This window comes from Remersonia thermophila, chromosome 7 (genome assembly GCF_042764415.1).
Source record: "Remersonia thermophila strain ATCC 22073 chromosome 7, whole genome shotgun sequence".
Classification (NCBI taxonomy): Eukaryota; Fungi; Ascomycota; class Sordariomycetes; order Sordariales; family Chaetomiaceae; genus Remersonia; species Remersonia thermophila.
Genome location: NC_092223.1, coordinates 1,475,413 through 1,497,696, shown reverse-complemented (window position 1 = coordinate 1,497,696; position 22,284 = coordinate 1,475,413). Strand labels below are relative to the sequence as shown.

The 22,284-nt window shown below is 61.5% G+C and overlaps 6 protein-coding genes across 6 annotated transcripts; 4 read left to right on the top strand and 2 right to left on the bottom strand.

Moving 5' to 3' along the window:
* Window positions 1-205: 205 nt before the first annotated feature.
* On the top strand, window positions 206-1,738 carry VTJ83DRAFT_7380 (uncharacterized protein; the record flags this gene model as incomplete). The annotated part of the gene is made up of 2 exons (XM_071014196.1): window positions 206-611; window positions 687-1,738. The coding sequence occupies 2 exons, from the start codon at window positions 206-208 to the stop codon at window positions 1,736-1,738; spliced, it is 1,458 nt and encodes a 485-aa protein (XP_070863597.1).
* Window positions 1,739-2,299: 561 nt separating this feature from the next.
* On the bottom strand, window positions 2,300-3,959 carry VTJ83DRAFT_7379 (uncharacterized protein; the record flags this gene model as incomplete). The annotated part of the gene is made up of 3 exons (XM_071014194.1): window positions 2,300-2,498; window positions 2,610-3,421; window positions 3,498-3,959. The coding sequence occupies 3 exons, from the start codon at window positions 3,957-3,959 to the stop codon at window positions 2,300-2,302; spliced, it is 1,473 nt and encodes a 490-aa protein (XP_070863596.1).
* An 872-nt stretch (window positions 3,960-4,831) lies between these two features.
* Window positions 4,832-6,298, top strand: VTJ83DRAFT_7378 (uncharacterized protein; the record flags this gene model as incomplete). Its single annotated transcript, XM_071014193.1, has 1 exon — window positions 4,832-6,298. The coding sequence occupies one exon, from the start codon at window positions 4,832-4,834 to the stop codon at window positions 6,296-6,298; it is 1,467 nt and encodes a 488-aa protein (XP_070863595.1).
* A 982-nt stretch (window positions 6,299-7,280) lies between these two features.
* VTJ83DRAFT_7377 (uncharacterized protein) lies at window positions 7,281-9,249 on the bottom strand (the record flags this gene model as incomplete). The annotated part of the gene is made up of 2 exons (XM_071014192.1): window positions 7,281-9,154; window positions 9,240-9,249. 2 exons carry the CDS (start codon window positions 9,247-9,249, stop codon window positions 7,281-7,283), a joined length of 1,884 nt encoding a protein of 627 aa, XP_070863594.1.
* A 1,384-nt stretch (window positions 9,250-10,633) lies between these two features.
* VTJ83DRAFT_7376 (uncharacterized protein) lies at window positions 10,634-13,312 on the top strand (the record flags this gene model as incomplete). The annotated part of the gene is made up of 8 exons (XM_071014191.1): window positions 10,634-10,638; window positions 10,775-10,914; window positions 11,042-11,751; window positions 11,820-12,193; window positions 12,289-12,586; window positions 12,715-12,942; window positions 13,039-13,114; window positions 13,245-13,312. The coding sequence occupies 8 exons, from the start codon at window positions 10,634-10,636 to the stop codon at window positions 13,310-13,312; spliced, it is 1,899 nt and encodes a 632-aa protein (XP_070863593.1).
* A 4,130-nt stretch (window positions 13,313-17,442) lies between these two features.
* VTJ83DRAFT_7375 (uncharacterized protein) lies at window positions 17,443-19,664 on the top strand (the record flags this gene model as incomplete). The annotated part of the gene is made up of 3 exons (XM_071014190.1): window positions 17,443-17,504; window positions 17,587-17,730; window positions 17,834-19,664. The coding sequence occupies 3 exons, from the start codon at window positions 17,443-17,445 to the stop codon at window positions 19,662-19,664; spliced, it is 2,037 nt and encodes a 678-aa protein (XP_070863592.1).
* Window positions 19,665-22,284: the final 2,620 nt, after the last annotated feature.

Sequence of the window (22,284 nt, the reverse complement as noted above, 5' to 3'; positions counted from 1 at the left end):
CACACACACACACACACACACACGGAACCAACAACCGCCTTACCCATCCTTGTCCCTCGAGACCCTGTTCTAACCCTCGGCTTTCATTCACCAACCATCACCACCACCCTTAGATTTCTCCAGCGCTGCTACTACCCCGCTACCGATCCGCGCCGGACGTCGCATTTCTCTTGCTCCTCGGAACATCCCGGCATCCACACGCAACATGGGGTCCGAAGCTGGCCGCCGTCTCAACCTCGACACCATCAACCAGCACGTCCGGGCTGCCAAGTATGCCGTCCGCGGTGAGCTGGCCGTCAAGTCGGAGGAGTACCGCCTCGCCCTGGCCAAGGGCGCCACCGACCTGCCCTTCAAGCAGGTCATCTCGGCCAACATTGGCAACCCGCAGCAGCTCGACCAGAAGCCCATCACCTTCTTCCGCCAGGTCCTGAGCCTCCTGGAGAACCCCCAGCTGCTCGACAAGCCCGACGTCCTGGTGAACGAGCTGGGCTACAAGCCCGACGTGCTGGAGCGCGCCAGGAAGCTGCTCAAGGCGGTCGGCTCCGTCGGCGCCTACAGCGCCAGCAACGGCGCCCCGGCCATTCGCCAGAGCGTGGCCGAGTTCCTCGAGCGTGGGTTTCTCTCGCCCCGTCCCCTCCCTGAAACCTCCGCGACGACCCGGGCTCTCGGCTAACGCATTCCCGCAGGGCGCGACGGCTTCCCCGCCCGGTGGGAGGACATCTACCTGTCCGCCGGCGCCTCCTCGGGCGTCAACACCCTCCTGCACATCATCTGCAAGGACTCGAGCTCGGGCGTCCTCGTCCCCATCCCGCAGTACCCCCTGTACACGGCCTCCCTCTCGGTGCTCGACGCGCAGTGCGTGCCCTACTACCTGGAGGAGCACAAGAACTGGGGCACCGACGTGTCGGCCATCCGCTCCTCGTACGACAAGGCCGTGGCCGACGGCATCGACGTGCGCGCCATCGTCATCATCAACCCGGGCAACCCGACGGGCGCGTCCCTGCCCGAGTCGGACATCCGCGCCGTCCTCGACTTTGCGCGCGAGAAGCGCCTCGTCGTCATCGCCGACGAGGTCTACCAGACCAACGTCTTCGTCGGCGAGTTTATCAGCTTCAAGCGCACCCTGCGGCGGCTGCAGCAGGAGCAGCCCGGCGCCTACGACGCCGTCGAGCTCGCCTCGCTGCACTCGGTGAGCAAGGGCATGGTGGGCGAGTGCGGCCACCGCGGCGGCTACTTTGAGCTCGTCGGCTTCGACCCCGCCGTGCAGAACGAGATTTACAAGTTCGTCTCCATCATGCTCTGCGCCCCCGTCATCGGCCAGTGCCTCGTCGACCTCATGGTCAACCCGCCCCGCCCCGGCGACCCCAGCTACGACCAGTACCGCGCCGAGTACGACGCCATCTACCGCGGCCTGCACGAGCGCGCCACCGCCCTGCACAAGGCCTTTGAGCAGATGGAGGGCGTCGAGTGCGGCGCGCCCCAGGGCAGCATGTACCTCTTCCCCACCATCCGGCTGCCGCCCAAGGCCGCCGAGGCCGCCGCCGCCGAGGGCCGCACCCCCGACGAGTTCTACTGCATGCGCCTGCTCGAGGCCACGGGCGTGTGCGTCGTGCCCGGCTCCGGGTTCGGCCAGAAGGAGGGCACGCTGCACTTCCGCACCACCTTCCTGGCGCCGGGCACCGAGTGGGTCGGGAGCATCGTCAAGTTCCACCGCGAGTTTATGGACAAGTACCGCTGACGAGACGCTTGGCGTTGCGGGTGGTTTGTCCGTTGGGTCTTGACACGGACAGAAACGGAGGCAAAAACCAAGGAACCGGGAGGGAACGGATGATGCATGCATAGACGGGCTGTTGTTTCTGCTGTGGAGTTTCCTGCTAGCTGCTTTGTTTGGTTGAAGGTACCCCCACCTAGCCTTTTCTGCTCTTCATCATTACCTTGCAGTTCTTACCTCGCTTTTTGTGTCTGTGTGCGTGTGCGTGTGCGTGTGCATGTGTATATATACGCAGTATGTATGCATGTGTGTGTGCTAGGGGTAATATGCCTTTCATCGAGAGGTAGCCAGCCAGCCAACCAGACGGGCACGGGGGCACAGAGCTGTCATTTTAGGCCCTTGTTCACAGAAAGTCTAAGATATGTATGCCTGGCTGACAGCTCAGGGGTGTAGGATCTGGCAGATATCGTCATCATCATACAAGGGTGCAGGCAAACCCCCCTTGCCCTCCGCTCTGCCCTTCTCCTGCGGTTCCCCTTCCGTTTCCCTCGCCAGCCCCCCCCCCTCTCCCCTCCCTCTTCCCCAAACTCAAGCCCGCTCACTTCCCCGCAGCCGCACGGCCTGACCGTACTTTTGCAGCTTGGTGATCAGCTGATCGCCCTGGCGCACCACATCCTGGTACTGCTTGTTCTTATCGTCCGGACGGTTGGTCTCGATAACGCCGTTGCCGGCGACGCGGTCGATGGTGCAGGGGATGCGGCCAGCGGCGATGAACTTGGCGAGGTCGCTGTGCGTAGGAGTGCGAGCGGGCGCGCCATGGGTTAGTCCTTGTTTTTCTTGTGGTTGCCACGGTAGCAGGAAAAAAAAACGGAGGGGAAAAAAAAAAGAAAACGCCTACCGATCCAAAAAGTCCACCGTCACGCCAAAGTCGTTGGCCATGCTATCCAATCCGACGACGCGATAGCTCTGCAGCAGCTGCTGGTAGGCGCGCAGGCGCATCTCGCGGATGAACCAGCCGCGGTGCTCGTGCAGATAGCGGTCCTGGGTCAGGAACTGCTCCTCGACGAGCGCCAGCGCCTGGAAGAAGAGCTTGTAGCGGCCGTTGTACAAGCTGCTCACGAGCTGGGCGAGGGGGCCGAAATCGACCGCCATCTCGGCCTCGGACTGGTCGGCGGTGCTGCCAAGCGTCGTCAGGTTGACGGCCGTCACCTTGTTGGAGGCGGCGGCGGCGGCGTCCTGCATCTCCGCGTCGGCGCCGGGCCCGGCCGAGATGGCGCCCGTCAAGGCCAGCAGCTTGTCCTCGCCGTCACCCAGGATGGCCTTGATCTCGGGGGCGTCGACGACCTTGGACTTGAAGTCGACGCGCTTGAGGGACACGGAGCCGGCGAGCACGGCGTAGATGACCAGGCTGCTGTAGGTGCACAGCTCGTACGAGGTGAAGGTGGACAGGCTGTCGAGGAGCAGCGGGGCGGCAAGGTTGTAGCTGCGCACGGTGAGGAGGTGCAGGCCCTCGTAGGCCTTGAGGCGGTTGCGGCGGTCCCAGTCGCCGCCGGCGTCGACCAGCGTCTTGGCCCGCGCGATGTGCTTCTTGACGAGGTGCTTGTCGCCGTAAAAGAGGCCCATGCGGATGATGGCCAGGACGAGGTCGATCTTGGTGCCGAGGATGCCCGTGTTCTCGAAGACGGCTTCGTAGGCGGCGATGGCTTTGTCCTGTCGATGGAAAAAAACAAACAAGCATCAGCAAACCGTTCCGGACCTCGAGCGTTCCCGCGGGCGAGCCACGCACCTTGTCGCCAACCCTTGCCCAAAACTCGGCCCTCTTGCCCCGCGCGGCCTGGATCTCGGTCTCACCGGCCTTCTCGACGGCTTCCTCCTCTTCCTTCTTGTACTCCTCGAGTTCCTTGTCGTTCTCGGCCTGCAGCGACTGATACAAGCCCTCGTCCCAAGCAATCGTCACGGCCGCGGCGGTGCCCCCCGGCGCGATCATCCCCGAGAGGCTGCTCTTCCTGCTCAGCGGCTTGCGCTGGGCGCTCCCGGCGCCCGCCTCCCCAACGGCATTGAGGACGCCATCTATCGGATGGGCGAGGTAGCGGTAGAAGGGAGCCATCTTGTGCTCGGTGATGGCATCCTGGAGTTGCTTGGCGGCGGTTTGCTGGGCCGGCTTGGAGGCGTAGGGGTTGGTGAGGGTGAAGACGTGCTGGGCCAGCGGCAGCAGCGGCCACTTTGCGTATTGCGGATCTGAACCCATGGCGGTTGGCTGTTGGCTGTTGGACGGGGGAGATGGGAGAGAAAGAGGGGGAGGGGCGGAGTGGAAAGGTGGTGGGAGACAGCGGCCGCTGCTCGGGTCGGAATTCGAGGAGGATGGAAGAGAAGGTCGTTCGTTGTGCGGGGGGGGGGTGGAATGGAGAATGGCAGCCGAGAGTGTTGTGATGTGTTAACCGTTTTCTATCTTTTCTGTGTGTTGCGGGGGGTGTCAGGTTGACGGGAGGGGGGAAGCTTGGGATCGGTTCGCAACAACCCAAAGACAACGGAAGCTTGTGGTGGGGATGGATGGATGGATGGATGCAGTGGATGCAGTGGATGCAGTGGATGGATTCCAGGTTGGAGTGTGAGGTCGGTGATCGGTTGGCGGGCCGCAAGGCTGCAAGAGCTCGCGTCACTCCAGGGGGGGGCCCAGGATGTCCTGAGCTGATTGGCCGTCCCCAACCACAGTGGAACCCAGTGGGGACCTCGAGCCCCCCCGGCTCGCCGCTGTGGCCCTGCAAGGCCATGGGCAGGAGGAAGTGAAGGAAGCCAGAAGTGAGATCAAGTCGACCATCGACCCTGTCACTTGCCACAACTTTCTTGTCTTCCCCTTGCTTTCTTTCTTTTTTTTTTCTTTTTTTTCTTGTTTGTCCCGGAAACCTCAACAACCACAATCGCAACCTTGTACCACTCTGGGACTCTTTTTTGGGTTCCAGTCCACGACCTTGTTTCCCTTTTTTGTTTCATCCAGGTTCAAGTTCCCTCCCCCCCCAATTCCTCCTCCGCCTTGACGAGGACTCGAGAACAAACAACAAGCTCTACCACAGCCAAAAGACGAAAACCCCTTGGCCTCCGACAAAGGAAAAGAAAAAAAAGATGGCCGACGACCAAGATGACATCCCCCAGCCCTTCGACGCAAAGAAGCTAGCCCCCGCCAAAAAGCGACCCCGATCCCCGTCCCCCAGCGGCACCGGAAGCGGCACCGGCACCACCCCGTCCGGCGAGGCCCCCCGTAAGCTCAAACGGCCCGGCCAGCGTGCCCGCATCAGCGAGGCCGAGAGGGAGCAGATCCGCCAGCGCGCCCTCGAGCGCGAGCGCCAGGCTCAGCGCGAGGCGGCCGAGGAGGAGCTTCGGCAACGGTCCAGCATCAATGACGTCGTCAAGGCCCACTACAACGCCGTGCCCGAACGCGGCCGCGAGTGGCGCCGCACCGACAGCCGCATCAAGGGCCTGCGCGCCTTCAACAACTGGATCAAGAGCTGCATCATCCAAAAGTTCGCGCCCGATGAGGACCACTCCCCGGGGGCTCGCGAGCGCGGGATGCCCTCGGGCAATCGGCTGTTGGTGCTCGACATCGGCTGTGGCAAGGGCGGCGACCTGTTCAAGTGGCAGCAGGCGCCGCAGCCCGTGGACCTGTACGTCGGCCTAGACCCGGCCGAGGTGTCGATCGACCAGGCGCGGGAGCGGTACCGGAGCATGGCGAACCGCGGCGGCGGCGGCGGCCGGGGCGGCCGGGGCGGCCATCCGCATCGGCGCCCGCCGCGCATCTTCGACGCCCGCTTCCACGTCAAGGACTGCTATGCCGAGTCGATCGGCGACATCGACATCGTGCGCCAGGTCGGCTTCTCGCAGAACAACCTCAGCAGCAGCCGGGGGTTTGACGTGGTCAGCATGATGTTTTGCATGCACTACGCCTTCGAGACCGAGGCCAAGGCGCGCCAGATGCTCCAGAACGTGTCGGGCTCCCTTCGCAAGGGCGGCCGCTTTATCGGGTGCATCCCCAACTCGGACGTCATCAGCGCGAAGGTGGTCGAGTTCAACAAGCGCATGGAGGCGAGGAAAAAGGCCAAGGAGGCGGCCGCTGCCAGCGAGAACCCGCCCGGCCCAGACGACGCCGCCGCCGCTACCCAAGACGCCCAAGAGGAAAAAGACAAGGAAGACGGCGAGCTCGAAGAGGGCGAATCCCCGCCCGAGGAAGAAACCGCCTCCTGGGGCAACGACATCTACCGCGTGCGCTTCCCCGGCCCGACCCCCGCCGACGGCATCTTCCGCCCGCCCTTTGGCTGGAAGTACAACTTTTTCCTGCACGAGGCCGTCGAGGAGGTGCCCGAGTACGTGGTCCCCTGGGAGGCGTTCCGCGCCCTGGCCGAGGACTACAACCTGGAGCTGCAGTACCACAAGCCCTTCGCCGAGGTGTGGGCCTCGGAGCGCGACGACCGCGAGCTCGGCGCCCTGAGCGAGCGCATGGGCGTCCGCGACCGCATCACGGGCCAGCTGCTGGTGAGCGATGAGGAGATGGAGGCGGCGAGCTTTTACATGGCGTTTTGCTTTTACCGGGTGTGAGCGAGCGTGTGAGCGCCCGCCGGCCCGCCCTCTCTGGGTTTCTGAGCAGGTTCCCCCTTCCCACCCCGAGCGGCGATGGACATGGCTGGGGGTTGGTGGCTGTGTGTCCCTCCCAAAAGAAAAAGCACCCGTTCGGTCCGTCGGAGCCCCTTTTCGGCTTTCTCTGTCGCACTTCGTAGACGACCTGCTCGGTAGCCAGGGGAAGGCGGGCATGACTGGTTGGTTTCATCATGCCTGGCCCTAGCCAAAGTGTAGACGTGGATCAGAGGGGATGAGAATGATGATGATGGCCCGGCCCAACCGGGGGGTCTGTCTCGTGGATGGTGACGAGCCAAGAAGTATCCGGCCGTTGAAAAGGCCTCCATGGCCCGGATTTCATACAATGAAGGCCGACGCAAGATGAGCAAATACCTTGGCTGCATTCTATGTTTTCTTCCATGCTCTGCAATCCATGGCTCCGGCCCGCCGGAGCCAAACAGGCGCTCCATGGTTCCCGCGGCCAGTGGGACCTTACAACGCCACTGGCTTGATACCTGTTGCTGCAGTCACCACCGAAGCGTCAGACGACGAACTCTTGGTTCTATTTGCTGTTTTGCTACTAAGCCCCTCTAATGCCGTTGTTCCGCACCGATGCGCCACTCCTACCGATGAGGGGGAGGGACAGAAGCAAAAGCCCGTCTGTCCCCTGCCCCGTGTAGATGCTGCGAGTGTGTATGTGTGTCGCTATGTCTGCGTATGCTATGTATGTGGGTATCACAATCCCTCCCTCTCCAGCCCCAGCGAGAGACGACAAGAGAAACGAAAATAAACGCGCCCGGGTCACGCCGGCGGCAGATTACATCAAGCAATATCGGTCCCAATATCGCCTCGCAAAAGACACTGGCAGACTCCCAAGCCGAGCCGTCACCAGGCCGCTGCTGTCTCCCCCCCTCCTCCCTCCCTGAGTTTCTAAAAGAAAAGAAAACAACCCTCCTCCCCATGCTTAAACGGCATTCGTCGACCGTTTCCAAATCATAAACGCCGCCAAGCCGGCGCACCCCATCGCCGCCAGCGCCATGTACAAGCTCGTCCTGTCCTGGGGCTCCTCGCTCCTGGGGAAGGCCGTGCTCGGGTTCGTGGCCGCCTCGGCGAGCGCGACAAACAGCTCGCTGATGCTGTTCCACGTCACGCTCACGTGCAGCGGCGGGGGCATGTTGATCGCCGCCGTGTACGCGTCCGGCTGCAGCTCGGCGCGCTGGGTGGTCTTGTCGCGGTCGGCCTTGAGGGCGGTGTAGACGGCGGGCAGCTCGTCGAGCTGCGGGTAGCGTTTGCGGAGGTCGACAATGTGCGAGAAGGAGTCCGGCTCGGACGAGTCGTAGGCGTAGCAGATGAGGTCGCAGGCGTCGAGCTTGGCCTGGTTCTCGAGGATGGCGGGCTCGAGCTCGCCGAGCTCCTCGAGGATGAGGTAGCACTGCTTGCCGCCGTGGAGCTCGACGCTGTTGACGGCGCGGCGGGGCTTGATGGTGGGGTGGTAGAGGGAGTCAAAGGGGCGGTTGAGGAACGCCTCGAGGAGGGACGACTTGCCGGATCCTGCGGAGCCGAGGACGTAGCACAGCACGACGTTGCGTTCGACGCGGCCGGGCCTGCGCCGCCGCTTGCGCGGCTTGGTGACCTTGAGGGCGGCGGTGGTGGAGTCTCGTGCGTTGGGGCCTTCGAAGCCGAGGTAGGCGAGATACTCGAGGGTGGTTTTGGGCTCGAGGAAGGTGGTCATGCTCCACTGGGCGAGCCAGCCCTGGAGGGTGATGTGGCCGGCCTCGTTGCGGACGGTGGAGGAGGGGAAGCATGTTTCCACCCAGGACTGGGGCAGCCCAGGGGTCGGGGCGAACAACGCGGCTAGCTCCTCATCGTTCAGGCCGCCGTCGCTGTCCTTGTCAAACGTCAGGAAAAGGTCCATGAAGAAGCGGTACCCGGCCGGGCTGAGCTCCGCCGACGCATAGTCTGGAACCTCGAACCGCGGATGCAGGAAGCTATCCTCCAAGCTCAGGCTGTCCGTGTAGTGGTGCTTTCTGAGGATCACCCATATCGTCTCGTGGCGGCCCTTGTCCACGTAGAGCTTGTTGAGATGCAGGAACCCTGCCAGATCGAGCCCCTTCTCGGCGCTGGATGTCGGCACCGCCTTGCTGACCGTCGATTTGATATTGTCGAGCTCGGCCTGGGATATGGGCTTGTCGAACGACTTGATCTGAAACTCGTGGAACTCGGCGTCGTTCAGGTAGCCGTCTTGGTCTTTGTCGCAGAGGTAGAAGACGCGGGACAGGGCGGCGACGCAGGCGGGCTTGAGCTGGCCCTCCTTGTGGTCGTAGAGCGGGGCGATGGGGTGGGTCACGGCCTTTTGGCACAGGTAAAAGACCTCGATGACGTTGTGCTGCTCCTTGGCGCTGGTGCGGATGCACGAGTCGATCTCGCGGAACTCGGCCATGACGGGCAGCATCTCCTCCTCGATGACCTGCGGGGTGCTGCCCGAGCCGGCCAGGTCCGACTTGTTGGCGCATAGCACGACGGGAACGTTGACGCCTAGCGAGCGGAAGTAGGGCATCCAGAAGAGGGCGACGCGCTCGTAGCTGTAGTGGTCCGAGTAGACGAGAAGGATCACGTTGCACTTGCGTATCTCCTTGCGCAGGGTCGTGCGGTCCTGGGGGCGGGCCGACGTGTCGACGATGGTGGTGGTGACATTCTCAGGGGTGCCGATGGTGGGGGGGATGGTGACCTGGGGCAGCACGGCCTGGATCTTGTTGGCGACGAAGACGTCCTTGACGAGCGAGGCGATCAGGCTGGACTTGCCGGTGCCCTCGTCGCCGCAGACGCAGATGCGGACTGCTGCAGCGGGCCTGTCAGCTCCTGCTGGGCTCCCCCTTGCTTGGGGACCGAAGGGCGAGTTCCTGCACGCGGAAAGGTCGCATACCTGTGGCCATGTTGCAGAAACGGTTGGATCAGCTTGCTCTCCCTCTGGGTTCCGATGATGCCATGATCCTCGTGGCCAGCTGCGGGAGGAAAAGGAGAGTAGCTCCTGACGGCTGGAGGGCAGGGGATTCTGTCGTCGAAGCCGGCGCCCGAGAAAAGGGGTGGAACGAGTGACGGATAGAAGCAATGGTGGATTCGCAATGCCGTGAAGATCAGGCCATGGCGGATTCTGTGGTGATGCAGATGAGCGCTGTTGAATTGGGGGATGTCGATGTCCAATGTCATGAGTCCCCCCCTCCCCCCCAATTTGGGAGAGCTTCATGTCGCCAGCTGGCGCTCGGTTGGGGAAAGTTCTGCCCCGCAGGCTGACGTCGAGGGACCCACTTTAGCGACAGGGGACCCGAGGGGGACAGCGAATGAATCCCCAGATCCTTCTCCCCATCCTCCTCTCCATCCTCCTCTCCATCGTCTGCAACATGAGGCTCCATCAACCAACTCTTTTACCATGAGTGGAGAGAGAAGGGATTTCTGGTGTGTCAGGTCCCGAAGCTTTGGACGCCAAAGGCCGACCGAGAAGAATGCCTACTTCATCATGTGTTGCATGGACCTCCGGGGTCTTGTGACGATGATAGTTTGTTCCCCTCAATGTACGTACTGTGTATAATACCTACCTAGCATGTGCCACTTTCAGGTCCCTTGGGGGTTCATCAACCACAAAATTTCCAGGTTCCCGCCAAAAACCGAGACGGGGACTGTCTCGACATGTTGGCAGCATCGACGACAAACTTGGACTCTCAGGTCCCTCTCCATGGAACCGTTCCCTAACTAACTACCTACATACACTGCCGGCACTCTCACGCTACAATGCACCGAGCTACCTACGCGGGCAGTAAGGTAGTTAGCTAGTTACCCCAGATCTGTCGAGGAAAGCTACCTAGCAGCCATGTTGGAGAGGCTTCTGCCGTGCCATTCGTCGTCTCGGCGCCCAGCTAAAGCACCTAATGTTACCCCACAGTCTTCCCGCCGTGCCGTCGATCCTCCATGCCAGCCAGCGGGTGCACGCCAGCGGGTGCCAGCACCCGGAACCCCTGCACACCACGCCCTGACTGTCCACGGTGGCACGAGACTGCGGAACGCTGGTTGAGGTTTTCAACCCTCCAAGTTCGGTGACATTCACGCCCTCACATGCCTCAACCCGCTGCGCGTTTTATGAGGCGTAAATGATGTCATACTCATTCAAGGCTGAATCCCGCTAAATTCCATTGCCTGCAAGCCGCTCGCATTATCGATCTTGGCGCCCTTTTGGACAGCACCGGCGCGCGCCCCCCCATCCAGGTCCACCACGGCCCGTTACCCTAGCCAAGCAGCGCCCGGGACCACTCTTCAGCAGCCACCATGATGTAAGACAGGAAGCTGGGAATCCGACGGACGAGGATGAGACAGGCCCGTGACAGGCCCGGCAGCTTGGCTCGGGGCCGACCAGCTCTCACCTCGCAACGGCCTCGTTGGCATGGGCTAACGACAAGCTTGCGGCAGCGTCCTTCCTCCTCCGCCGAGATACCCACCGCCCTCGGCACAATACGGGCTCCCGCCAGGCTCGCCTCTGCCCATGATCGAGACAAACAACGTGCTCACGAACCCTTCGGGGCCCGAGTACCAATTCCTGGTCGGCGAGGGTAGGTGGAGGAGCTGAATGAAAGCTGGCTCACGGCTCACACATACTCTGTGGGGGATGAGTGTGTCTGTGAGCGTAGGCGTGCGTGCGTGCGTGCGCGTGTGTGACATGAGGTTGACCATGCTCAGGCCTGTACGTGCTCAAGGAGGATCTTCACCTCGCAACCCCCCCGCCGCACCCCTCCGAGGCTCCCGTGCTCAACCCGAATCCCCTCGCAACCACCCCTCAACCAGCCACCGCCGGCACCAAGCTCACCCTCCTCAACCTCGATGTCACTCCGCTCGCGCCCCCGGTCCGGACGGGCTCCCGGTCCGAGGGGACGCAGGGAAGCGCGCAGGACCCTGCCGACGAGGCCCAGTCCTCCACAGACCCCCGCGAAAGCAGCAGCGATGCCGGGCGCATCAGCTCCGTCGACGTCGCGGGGTTCAAGCCCGCCGCGCCGGCGTTCGGCGAGTCCAACGCCCTCCTGGCGCCCGCCCCCCAGAAGGACGCCAACAAGCGCCGAAAGCCCAAGAACAACCTGACCAAAAGCAACTCGTCCTTCATCTCCCGGGTTATCCATCACGACTCGTTCACCAAGCGGCTGCAGGACCGCCCGCGAGATGGCTTGTTCGCCTTTGCCAACATCAGCCGCGGCTTCCAGTGGCTGGACCTGTCGTCTCCGTCCAAGGCCGAGTATCTGACCAAGATTCTTTTCACCAAAGCCCATTGCCTGTGCCATGACGTCAACCGGGTGACGCGAAGCTCGACGCACATCGACGTGGTGATGGGCTTCTCGACCGGGGAGATCCTCTGGTGGGAGCCCGTCACGCAGCGGTACATGCGGCTCAACAAGAACGTACGTCCTCGTCCTCCGTCCCTGGGGGGGGTACCTGTGCCATCATCCGCGTCTGACTGCTGATCCAGGGCACCATCAACGCCACCCCCGTCTCCCACATCGAGTGGATCCCCGGGTCCGAGAATCTCTTCCTCGCCGCCCACATGGACGGCACGCTTGTGGTCTACGACAAGGAGAAGGAAGATGCCCCCTTTGCCCCTGAGGCGCCCTCGGACGGCAAAGGGGGCGGCAAACCCGGCGCCGACGCCGGCCGGATCAACTACTCGTCCCAGATCCACGTGCAAAAGTCGGTCCACTCCAAGAACCAGAAAGCCAACCCCGTCGCCGTCTGGAAGCTGTCCAACCACCGCATCAACGCGTTTGCCTTTTCGCCGGACAACCGCCACCTGGCCGTCGTGTCCGAGGACGGCACGCTTCGGATTCTTGATTACCTCGACGAGGAGTATGCCTTGCCCCCCCCCCCCCTTTTTTTTCCCCTCACTGTCCAACCCTCCGTCGCTAACCAAAAAACCCTCCCTCCCTCCCTCCCTCCCCAAGGCTTCTCAACATTCACTACTCCTACTACGGCGGCTTCACCTGCGTCTGCTGGTCCCCCGACGGAAAGTACGTGGTGACGGGCGGGCAGGACGATCTCATCTCCATCTGGTGTCCCGCCGAGGGGCCCGGCGCTTCGGCGCTCATCGCCCGGGGCCAGGGCCACCACTCGTGGGTCACCTCGGTCGCGTTCGACCCGTGGAGGTGCGACGAGCACAGCTACAGGTTCGGGAGCGTGGGAGAGGACAGGAGGATCTGCCTGTGGGATTTCAGCGTGGGGATGCTGCACCGGCCGAGAGCGGTAGGTCTTGTTTCCGCCCCGCTCTCTTTCTCTCTCTCTCTCTCTCTCTCTCTCTCTATCTGTCTCTCTATCTGTCTCTCTTTCTTTTCTTTGCTTGATCTGCTAACATTTCACACCACACGCCGCAGTCCTCGGTACGGCAGCGCGGCTCGGTTTCCTCCCGCCCAGGCACCGTCGTTCTGCCTCCCGGGACCAACGGCGTGGGTGGCGCCGCTGCCGCCGCCGCCGACGCGGCCGACGCGCTCAGCAGCCGGCTGCGCTCGGACTCGGACCTGTCGCTGGCGACCAAGGAGACCAAGGGGCTGCCGTACTCTGTGGCGCCGAGGGCCACGACGGCAACGCTGCCGCCCGTATTGGTGCGTTTTCTTTTCTATTGTTTCTGCTCATGACGAGGCGGGGGAGAGGTGTGAGGAGGAGGGGAAGTGCCTGGCTGACGTGATGCGCGGGAACAGAGCAAGATCGTGGACGACGATGTGCTCTGCTGGCTCGGGTTTACGCCGGACGCGATCCTGACGAGCTGCAAGAACGGTACGTATGCAAGACGGCGGCAGTCCTTCCCCGTCCCTTCCACGCAGGCTCCTGGCGGGCGGTTAGGTCGGTCGGGTTCATATCGCTGACTGACCGCTTTTTTTCTGCTTTCCGTTTTCTTCCTCTACAGGGCATATTCGAACATGGACGCGACCTACGGAGCTGGCGTCGCAGTTGGAGGGGGAGACGAGCGGTTGAGAGAGATGTAGCACGAGGCTCTTCTTGAACGGCGTGGGAGTTTCTTGCCGGGTGAAAGCATGACAATCAAGATATGGAGGCGAGGATTTGATGCCTGGCCGGCGACAGGAGGGGGCTCATTGGCTGGGTGGAGCACGGATGGGTTTGCGTGTGGGTTTGGATGTGTGTTTTCTATACCTGCCGATACATGCCTGGATATATGTGCATGTCAGAAACTGCGTGGCTTAGCTTTGGAATTTGCTTGACCGACCGACTGGCCGACCGGCAGACCGATTGACGGATGGATTGACCGACTAGCTGAGGGGGCTGGAAAGGATAGCAGCGAGTATGGCCGTTACGCATGTCGACGGACGTCCTGTCCGCCTTACCGTCCGCCTCGGCGACAGTAAGATTGCGAACCAGGCGAAGGAAGTATAAGCCGGATGACTCGGTGCCTTAGTGGCTGCTGATTGTGGACCTAGAACATGACATGCGTTGCTCCCCCTCTTGCGCATCCTCGGCGCAGACGTTGTAGTCTCTGGATGCTTCTGCTGTAGCATGTCGCACGGTTGTAATGGAGGGGAAACGATCAAGTACGTCCCGCGATGCGTCCTGTGCTCAGCTGTTTTCATTTGTATCAGGTGGTAAGCGCAAGGTCCAAACGGACGAGTCAGCGGTGCTTTCTCCGCTACGATGCGAGGCCATTTTCGTGATGCGTTCCAAGCATTGGTCGGCTCCTATTCTTCCACGGCTGCATGTGACGTCGCGCTGGCAGAGCGGCATGTGTGGGTGTATTGGTCACGGTGTCATAGGAGGTGCTCCGCAAGGCAGAGTAGAGGTTAATTACCGATGGGATTCCCTTACGATAGTCAGCTGGGTACACATTACGGTAGATGGGCACTCGACCCGAAGCCTCTGTGTACTATACTACACTGTGCTGGCGGCGGTGTCGATGGCCGTTATGACAAGCCGCGGTTCTTGGGCTGCATGCAATGTACGATCATGCTCCAAGCATTGGTGACAATCATGCGTGCCAAATGCATGTGTGGTGTGGTGCCGCGTGGGTCGCTGGAGCCGCCGTTTACTTGACAGAGGAAGCCGGGAAACCGGTTCAGGATCGGGGCGGTTGGGCGCGGGAACGCTAAAGCATGAGGAGGAAGCCCACCAGGCTGATTGGACGCGAGGGCCGACATTTCGGCTGTTGTTGTTATTGTTGACTTGCGGATGAGATCGCTTTCCTCGTGTTCACTTAACACGGTCCGTATAACTTTCGCTGTCGGGCGGATGTAATGGTCTGTTCTGTGGTTCTGTGCTTTTTCGGGACACCAGAGAGTGTACGTAGTGGGAGGGATCACGTCAGAATGGCCGAGCCCGGCAGCGTCAGTGCTAAAAGCTACCTCGGCAACGCTCGGTAACGTTCTTGGAGAAGGGAAACCAAATGAATCGCCATGTGTGCCGTCTGGAATGTGCGCATCGAGGGACGTAGCGTATACATAGAGCGCGGAGGCGAGCTTGAAAACATGACTTGGCCCCCATCGTGGACATGTATACTACGTAATGAGTAGTTACTATACTGTGTAGTACATGTAGCATCCAAGGCCCGAGCGCCACGCCACACCTTAACACCTTGATGGTCAGGATGCAGCCACGGGTAAACGTCGGCTGGTACCCGGAAGAGGTCTGGATTGACAGGGCTGCCCGTTTCACACAGGCTGATGTCAAACGGCCGGGATCCGGGTCGTGCGGCTCCTTAGCGACTCTGATCGGCGAGACGTCGGACTTTCCGCTACCACCGGGCAAAATAAAATAGTCGCTCGGAGCTTATCCAGAAGCTCCAAGCTGATGGAGCCGAGTTGCGAGGTGGGCCGTTCGTGTTTCAACACGCGAACGGCCGATGGATTGCCGATCCAATCCTGTAAGGGGGATCGAGGGCACGACCCGACTCGCTCACGGTGAATCCCAACAGTGTAAGAGCCATCGCAATACTATCATAAACAGGTTTTTGCTGATCTTGAGCGAACAGAGCAGGCAGGCATCGAGAGCCCCCCCCCCTGAGCTTTGCTGGTCGATCCAAAGGGGCACGATCGACCGAACTGGGCCGGCCGAAACCATCGGCCGAATCTTTTCGCACCATGGGCCGGGTCCCCGGTAAGCCAACGGGGGACGGCTGCTCCATTTCTTCTTAGCCTTGGCATCGACCGCCGTATCAATCTCGGAGGCCTTGATGCTTCGGCAAATTTCGGGCGATGGAAAAAGTCGTATCGTTTTTCCATAGGGCCCAACAGATCACGGCCAGGTCGGAGACAAGGATGATCGGCATTTGCCGTGACGTTACGGCGCATGAGTCCCACTTGGATGACGATGATGGTAAGGCTCGCTCGCCAGGCTGGACGCAACGCGGGCTTTTTGTTGACGGGGCGCCATGGCGCTCGCGTGTAAATCTCTGCCCGCTTTGCGTTCCGACGAGTCGAAAGCTTCATGCCAACGCATAGCGAGCGCCGTGTTGAAGGAGATGACGGTCTGATGCGAGCGTCTCAACCATCGGGACGGGTCATCCGAAAAAAAGAACAAAAAAAAGCGGTTGAGCGGACAAAGTCTATGGTGGCGCAACCAGATGCCAAGATTGGCAGTCTTCTAGACCTTCCGCTTTCATGGTGGTTGACCTGTGGCTGGGTCTGACATCAACCGCAGACGCAAGCCGCCAAGGGATCTGGGCTTGGTGGATGTGTGCTCCGACCAAGGCAAGGCGTGATTTGTGCGACCCTTGGGCTGTCTGTCCTGCGAGGTCCCCCTCCTCCCCCCCCCCCCCCCCCCCCCCCCCGAACAGCCATCCACGAACTCCTGTTGGATGCCCCGGGGGTGAGACGGCACGCAGGGCGGGGGAGGCTGAACGGGTCCTTGCGAGACCTGTCGCGTTGGTGTGGATTATAGTAGATGGCTTCCACGTACGTCCTGCCTCATCTGCTGCGCCATGAAGTTACCGACCATCCTTGTGCCTTACAGGGCTGCCGGATCTTGTTGGCTGGCGACCGGCGGCTGGGGGCCGGGGGTTTTGCTCTGCAAACCAGCGGCACCACCGGCAAGGCATGCCTCCCCTCCACCGATCGGTTTGGTGTGTGTTGGTCGTCGGTCGCTAGGCGTTTGCCTGGAGCCGGGACTAACTATACTGGTACTAGTTGTACGTACTCTGTAGAACGTGCAGAATTGGACGCCATCCCACGCCCAACCGGAGCAGCCCCACCACGCTTCGGTATGGAACTTGACCTTTCTGGGTGGAGCCAGCGGATTGCGACTTTTGGGTGATCCCTGGTGCCTTTTTTTTTTTTTTTTTTCCTTCCTCAAAAGCGGCGTTTCTGATTCCATGGCTTTCCCAAAACCCCTCCCCCCCCCCCCCCCCCCCCCATCGGGGCCCTCACATGACCTTTAGCTAGCCATTTTTTGCTTCTGACGTGACTCCAACAGAGATGCTTGGAGATGGTTGATGCTCTGCGTCACCACGGCCAACGCATCCGTCCGACCTGTGAGGGCTGCAACACGGGCCCAAACGGGAGAGGGCTGAGCTCGGCTCGGGACCGCATCTCGCTGCCAAGGCTGGACGTCGGTGTTCCGCTGACGGCAGCTGGCAGCAGGCCGCAGCCGCCTCATGGGATTTCTAGACCGGGCGGTGAGCCCCTCTGATCTTCGGGGGGCGGTATCGCGTAATCCCGGCGGTGCAGGGAACATGGGACGGGTCAGATCTGGCAAGGATGCGTAGAGGCAAACCTTTGACGAAGCAGCAACCGCCGCCGCCGCCTTTGGTACCGCAGAAGCATGGAGCAGCTGGGCCTCGCTTCCGCCGCGGGACTTGCCCGGTCCCCATCCTGTGCCATGTCCCACGCCCACGCCCACGCCCACGCCCACGCCACCTCGACGGCCCTCGCGCGTATCTCTTGGGTCCCAGGTCATGCAGGCTCGTCTGTTTCGTCTTTTTCTCCCCGGCCATCCCGCGCCCCTCGCTCGCGCCTTTGTCCCCCATGCACCTCCTCGACCCCATGATTTACTAATTAGCATCGCCGTGTCCCTCGTGGACCTTCTTGTCTTCCCTTCCACCCCAGAGTGGAGCGGTTCTGCACATATCCCACCTTCTGCCACCTACACCAGCTCCAAAGGCCATGAGGTCCCTCAACCTCTTCTCGTCGTCGGGGAGGGACAAGTGCGCATACTTTGATATACGGTGAGTCGGATGGGGCAAGCCCAGGCGCTCAGGTCATGCCGCCGTCTTCGACAGGTTGCTGACTTCCGGCCCCGCTCGACAGCCTCGACAATGACTTTGTCGTTTTCCGCGGCGACGAGCACGAGGCCGCGGCCCAGCTCCTCAAGGGCACGCTCGTGCTCTGCATCTCGTCGCCTTTGAAGGTCGAGTCCATCCAGCTCAAGCTCACAGGGACCGCTCGCTATGTGTATGTCGTTTCGTCATGCTGAACAACCCCCCCCCCCCCCCCCCCCCCCCGGGCCCCCCTTTTCCATGAAGCTCGTGCCAAAGTGCTGATGGTGAGCGTCCAGCTGGACCGACACCAAGGTGACCCCCTCGGGCATGTCCAGCCACAAGACGGACAAGACGGTGACGATCTTGGAACACCGGTGGCCTCCCTTCGCAGGCGTGGGCGCCCCGGACCCGGAAGATAGGTCCCGCCAGCTCACCAAGGGCGTCACGCTGCCTCCGGGCAACTACGAATGGCCGTTCGAGCTGATGCTCGGCGGCGACACCACGGAGAGCGTCGAAGGCCTGCGCGAGGCCAGCATCACGTACAAGCTGAAGGCGGTCGTCAGCCGCCCCAACAAGATCCTGCACCCCGACATACCCGCCGAGAAGTCGCTGCGCGTGATCCGGACGCTGCAGGCGTCCGCCCTTGAGTTCCTCCACGCTATGAGCATCGAAAACATCTGGCCGAACAAGGTCGACTACTCCATCGTGGTGCCGCAAAAGGCCGTCGTGTTTGGCAGCTGCATCCCCCTGGAGATGAGGCTCACCCCGCTGCTCAAGGGCCTCGAGGTCGGCAGCATCACGGTCAAGCTGATGGAGGTGCACGACTTCATCATCCAGACGGGCACCGCCGTCCGGGAGCACAAGAAGGAGAGGGAGATCGACACGTGGACCATACCCGTGACGCGGGCCGAGCACTGGCAAGACGTGATCGAGGACGGCGGGCCCGAAGGCTGGCAGGGCCAGGAGGGCTGGGTCGTCCACAGGTCGCTGGGCCTGCCCAAGAGGCTGACGCAGTGCCTGCAGGACGTCAACGCCAAGGGCATCAAGATCCGGCACAAGCTCAAGGTGGTGGTGTCGCTCAACAACCCCGACGGCCACGTGTCGGAGCTGCGGGCGACGCTCCCCGTGTCCATCTTCATCTCGCCCAACATGCCGCCCGACGAGAACGGCGCCATCAACCGCCAGCTGCCCAACGGCGCCTCGCGGGAGGCGGCCACCATGGCCCCGCCGGCCTACGAGCTCCACAAGCTCGACCAGCTCTACGAAGACATGGACTCGGGCGCCTACCTGGCCAGCGGCGCCGCGTCGGGCGTGAGCAGCCCCCTCCGGGCGCGCTCGCGGTCGGCGTCGTCCGAAAACCTGCACGCGATGCAGCTCCAGCGCGGCGCCATCCAGCCCGACGTGCTCGCGCATAGGCTGCAGAGCATGGCCCTGGACCAGCGCCACCGGAACCTGTCGTGGACCTCGAACCTCTCGGCGGCCGGCGCGATCCACCCGGACGTCACCTCCTACCCCGCCGACGCGGCCCGCGGCGACGCCCTCACCCCTCTCACCCCTCTCACCCGCCACAGCAGCGGCGAGCCCGCTCCCGCGTCCGGCTTCGAGACGCCGCCCCAGCACCTTGACTTCCTCGAGGTGGCGGCGCTCTCCCGCGTGCCCAGCTACGACACGGCCCTGCGCACCCCCGTCCGCCCGCTGACGTCGCAAGATTCGGCCCTCCCCGATTACCTCACCGCCCTGAGCGCGCCGGCCTCCGCGCCGGGCTCTCCGAGGCTCCGCGCCGCCACGCTCGGCATGACCGGCATCCCCGCCGCCGCGGCTTCGGACAGCCACAGCCGGAGCAGCGTCGAGGCCGCCGCGCAGGGCGAGGCCCTTTCCCGGACCCCTCCGGCGGCATCATCATCCTACATGCTGGCGGCGCACGCGGTCTCGGCCCCGGTATCCAGAGACCCCAGCCCGCCGGCCAGCGCCTTGGCTACGCCCGCCTCCACGCATAGCAGCCACCGCAGGCCGTTGCTGAGCCACAGGAGGCAGTTCTCGTCGGGGTTTCTGCATGGCGTGTTCCACGTGGTCGGGGAAGGCGATGAGCCGCGAAGGCTGCATCTGCTGCAGGCGAGGAGCGGGTAGGGAGCGTTCTTTTCCGTTGCGAACGACTCTTGTGTATAACATGCGGCGGCGGCCACGAAGTGACGTGTCTTGTGTGTTTGGGCTGGGTGGGTGGCTGGGTGGGAATACGGCGATGGCTTCGGGCATAGAGGAACACCACCAACAGTTTGCATACCCTGGGAGTTTTTCTTTTTCTTTTCGCTTTTCGGTACGGCACGCGGGCGGGGGCGCATTTCTTTGGCTTTTGGGTTTGAGGGGCGCATGACATTGGAGAGGACCTAGGAATGACGCACGCACACACAGAACGCACCCTGAAAGACCCTGAGGATTTCGGCGGGTGGCTCGGTTTCCTTTTTACGTTCCTGGAGTTGGTATTGGACTTGGATACCCTCACCTACACACAAACGCACACACGGCGTTTTTACCTAGGGGGATTAACGTACTACGTATTATAGAACAGTATCGGTAGCAACATGAAAAGGCCGACTCGATGACCCATAGACTATTAGAACCTAGAAATTAATCTGCTTGTTCATTCCATTTCTAGAGCCTCCCCCTTTTTTTTTTTTTTTTTTTTTGGGAAGAAAAACGGGAGAGGAACACTTGTGATGTCATGTCATCCATACTCATCCGCTCAAGAGATGCCAAAGATCTACAAAGTACAAAGTACTGCGTAAAGGAACTGGCTGCTGGATGAGGGAGGCAGGAGAGGGTTGAGACCAGGAAGCCCGCCTATGTCGCAAACAAAACCACGGGTCAAGAAGACGTTGGGTGTTCCGGGTCCCTAGATTTCTGGGGGGGAATGGTTTGGCCTGCCTGGCATGACGTCGGCCCTCTTCCACATAGCTACACCCTACACCTACACCGTGCTACCGTGCTTGTTGTTCAGGAGAATGGTGCATGAGCAAAAACACGGACAAGGAGGCGATGTTGAACCTCTGGAAATCCAGGTATGTCGTCGGCCTCGCCTCTGTTGGGTCCAGGTTCGGGCTTCGGGCTCGAAACCAAGGATGAAGACGCCCCCGTTTTTTGTTGGCATCAGATGTTTGGCGCTCGCAGGAAGATCCCTGGCCTGGGATATGGCAGCTCATTTTCGGCATTCTTTTTGTTTAGCAAAACCCCTCTGACCAGTCTTCCCTTTTTCCGCACCGGCTTAATTTTTTTTTTTTCTCTTCGCTTTCTGATGGGACTTGAGAAACGACCGGTGGACTCGGCGTGTGGAGCGGGGGGGGGGAGGTGAAGCAAGGTTCGGAGGGTGGCGATTTCTTTCCAGGAACAGGAAAAGCCGAACTTGGACGGACGACGACGAGCGAGCTGAACCGTTTTTTCTCCTCGGCTAACGTCAACTAGCTCACCAACGTTGCAAGGCAATGAAGACGAGGGAAAGAAGCTCAGCAGCACCTCGGCCGACGCTGAATGCAGGAGAGGAGGTGTACATACTGCGTAGTTACTGTGTACTCACCCGCGCTGATGATGAAGCTCAGGCCGGGTTCCAAACCAGCCTTTGCAACCCCAACAAACTACTATACACTGTACTGCTAACCATAGGTCGTCAACGAAGATGGAGCAGCAGCAGCAGCAGCAGCAACATCCGTCATCATCATCGTCATCATCGTCATCGTCAGCTCTGCCATGCTTCCTTGCTTTTGCTTTGTTGTAACAAAAAAAAAAAAAACAAAAAAGAATGTTTTGGTTGTTGATGCAGAGCGGGCCGGCCGACCTGGATCCCAGCTGGACAGGGGTTCCAGCCCGCGCGACCGACGTGCCCCGCCAGAGGGTGGGTCCCCGGGCCCTTACGTCACAGGCCTGCCGCACAGTCGTCCAGCGTCCAGCCAGTCAGGAGCCGAGCCAATGCCATGGGGCGCAGGGATCCTAGCGGCTTCTTGGGGGGGGGGGGAGGGAGGGAGAGGGTGGACGGTCTGGGCCGTCCAACGAGCGAGAGAGAGCGTGGACGGACGCCATTTGGCTCAGGTGAGGTGACGAGGGTCGTGTCCAGCGCCGAAATGGGCGGGCGGAGGGCGGAGGGAGGGCTGGCCTGACAAAGAAAACACTCGAGGCGCAAATCGGCGCGAAGCGGGAGGCGGGACGACCTCGAAAGCCCAATCTCGTCCTTCGTCCAGTGCATGGATACATAGATAGATAGCTAGGTCGCTCGAGAGCTACCCCCTCCCCCTCTCCCTCCATTCATTCCCTTGCTCTCTTGTGTGCCGTATCGTTGCGCCAGAGGCCGATTGCAGATCCATTGGGTTGAGGTGAGTTGTGCCTAACTTGATCTTTTTGGTGTTGAGCTACCGCTCGCTACCTCCGATGGCTCCTGTGTAGTTATTAGTTCGCTTCCTTTGGTCGGGCGTGCGAGGGGGGGTTCGGTGGAGCTGTGAGCTGGCGCCGTGGCGCACGTCGTCCCGGCGCCGTCTCGGAGACGTGTCCCGGGTCCTCCGTTGGTTTCAAAAAGGGGGGACGGGGAAGAGAAACGTCGCGTGGGACGAACCGCGTCTTTTTTTTGTTTTTCTCTTCTTTTCTTGCATAACGATCCGTTCCGTCGGTCGGGATTTGACTTCTGACATCAGACAGACCGCTCGAGTCGGACGAACGCAGCAGCATCGTTACACCCTCCCCCCCTCTCTCCCCCTCTCTCGCCAAA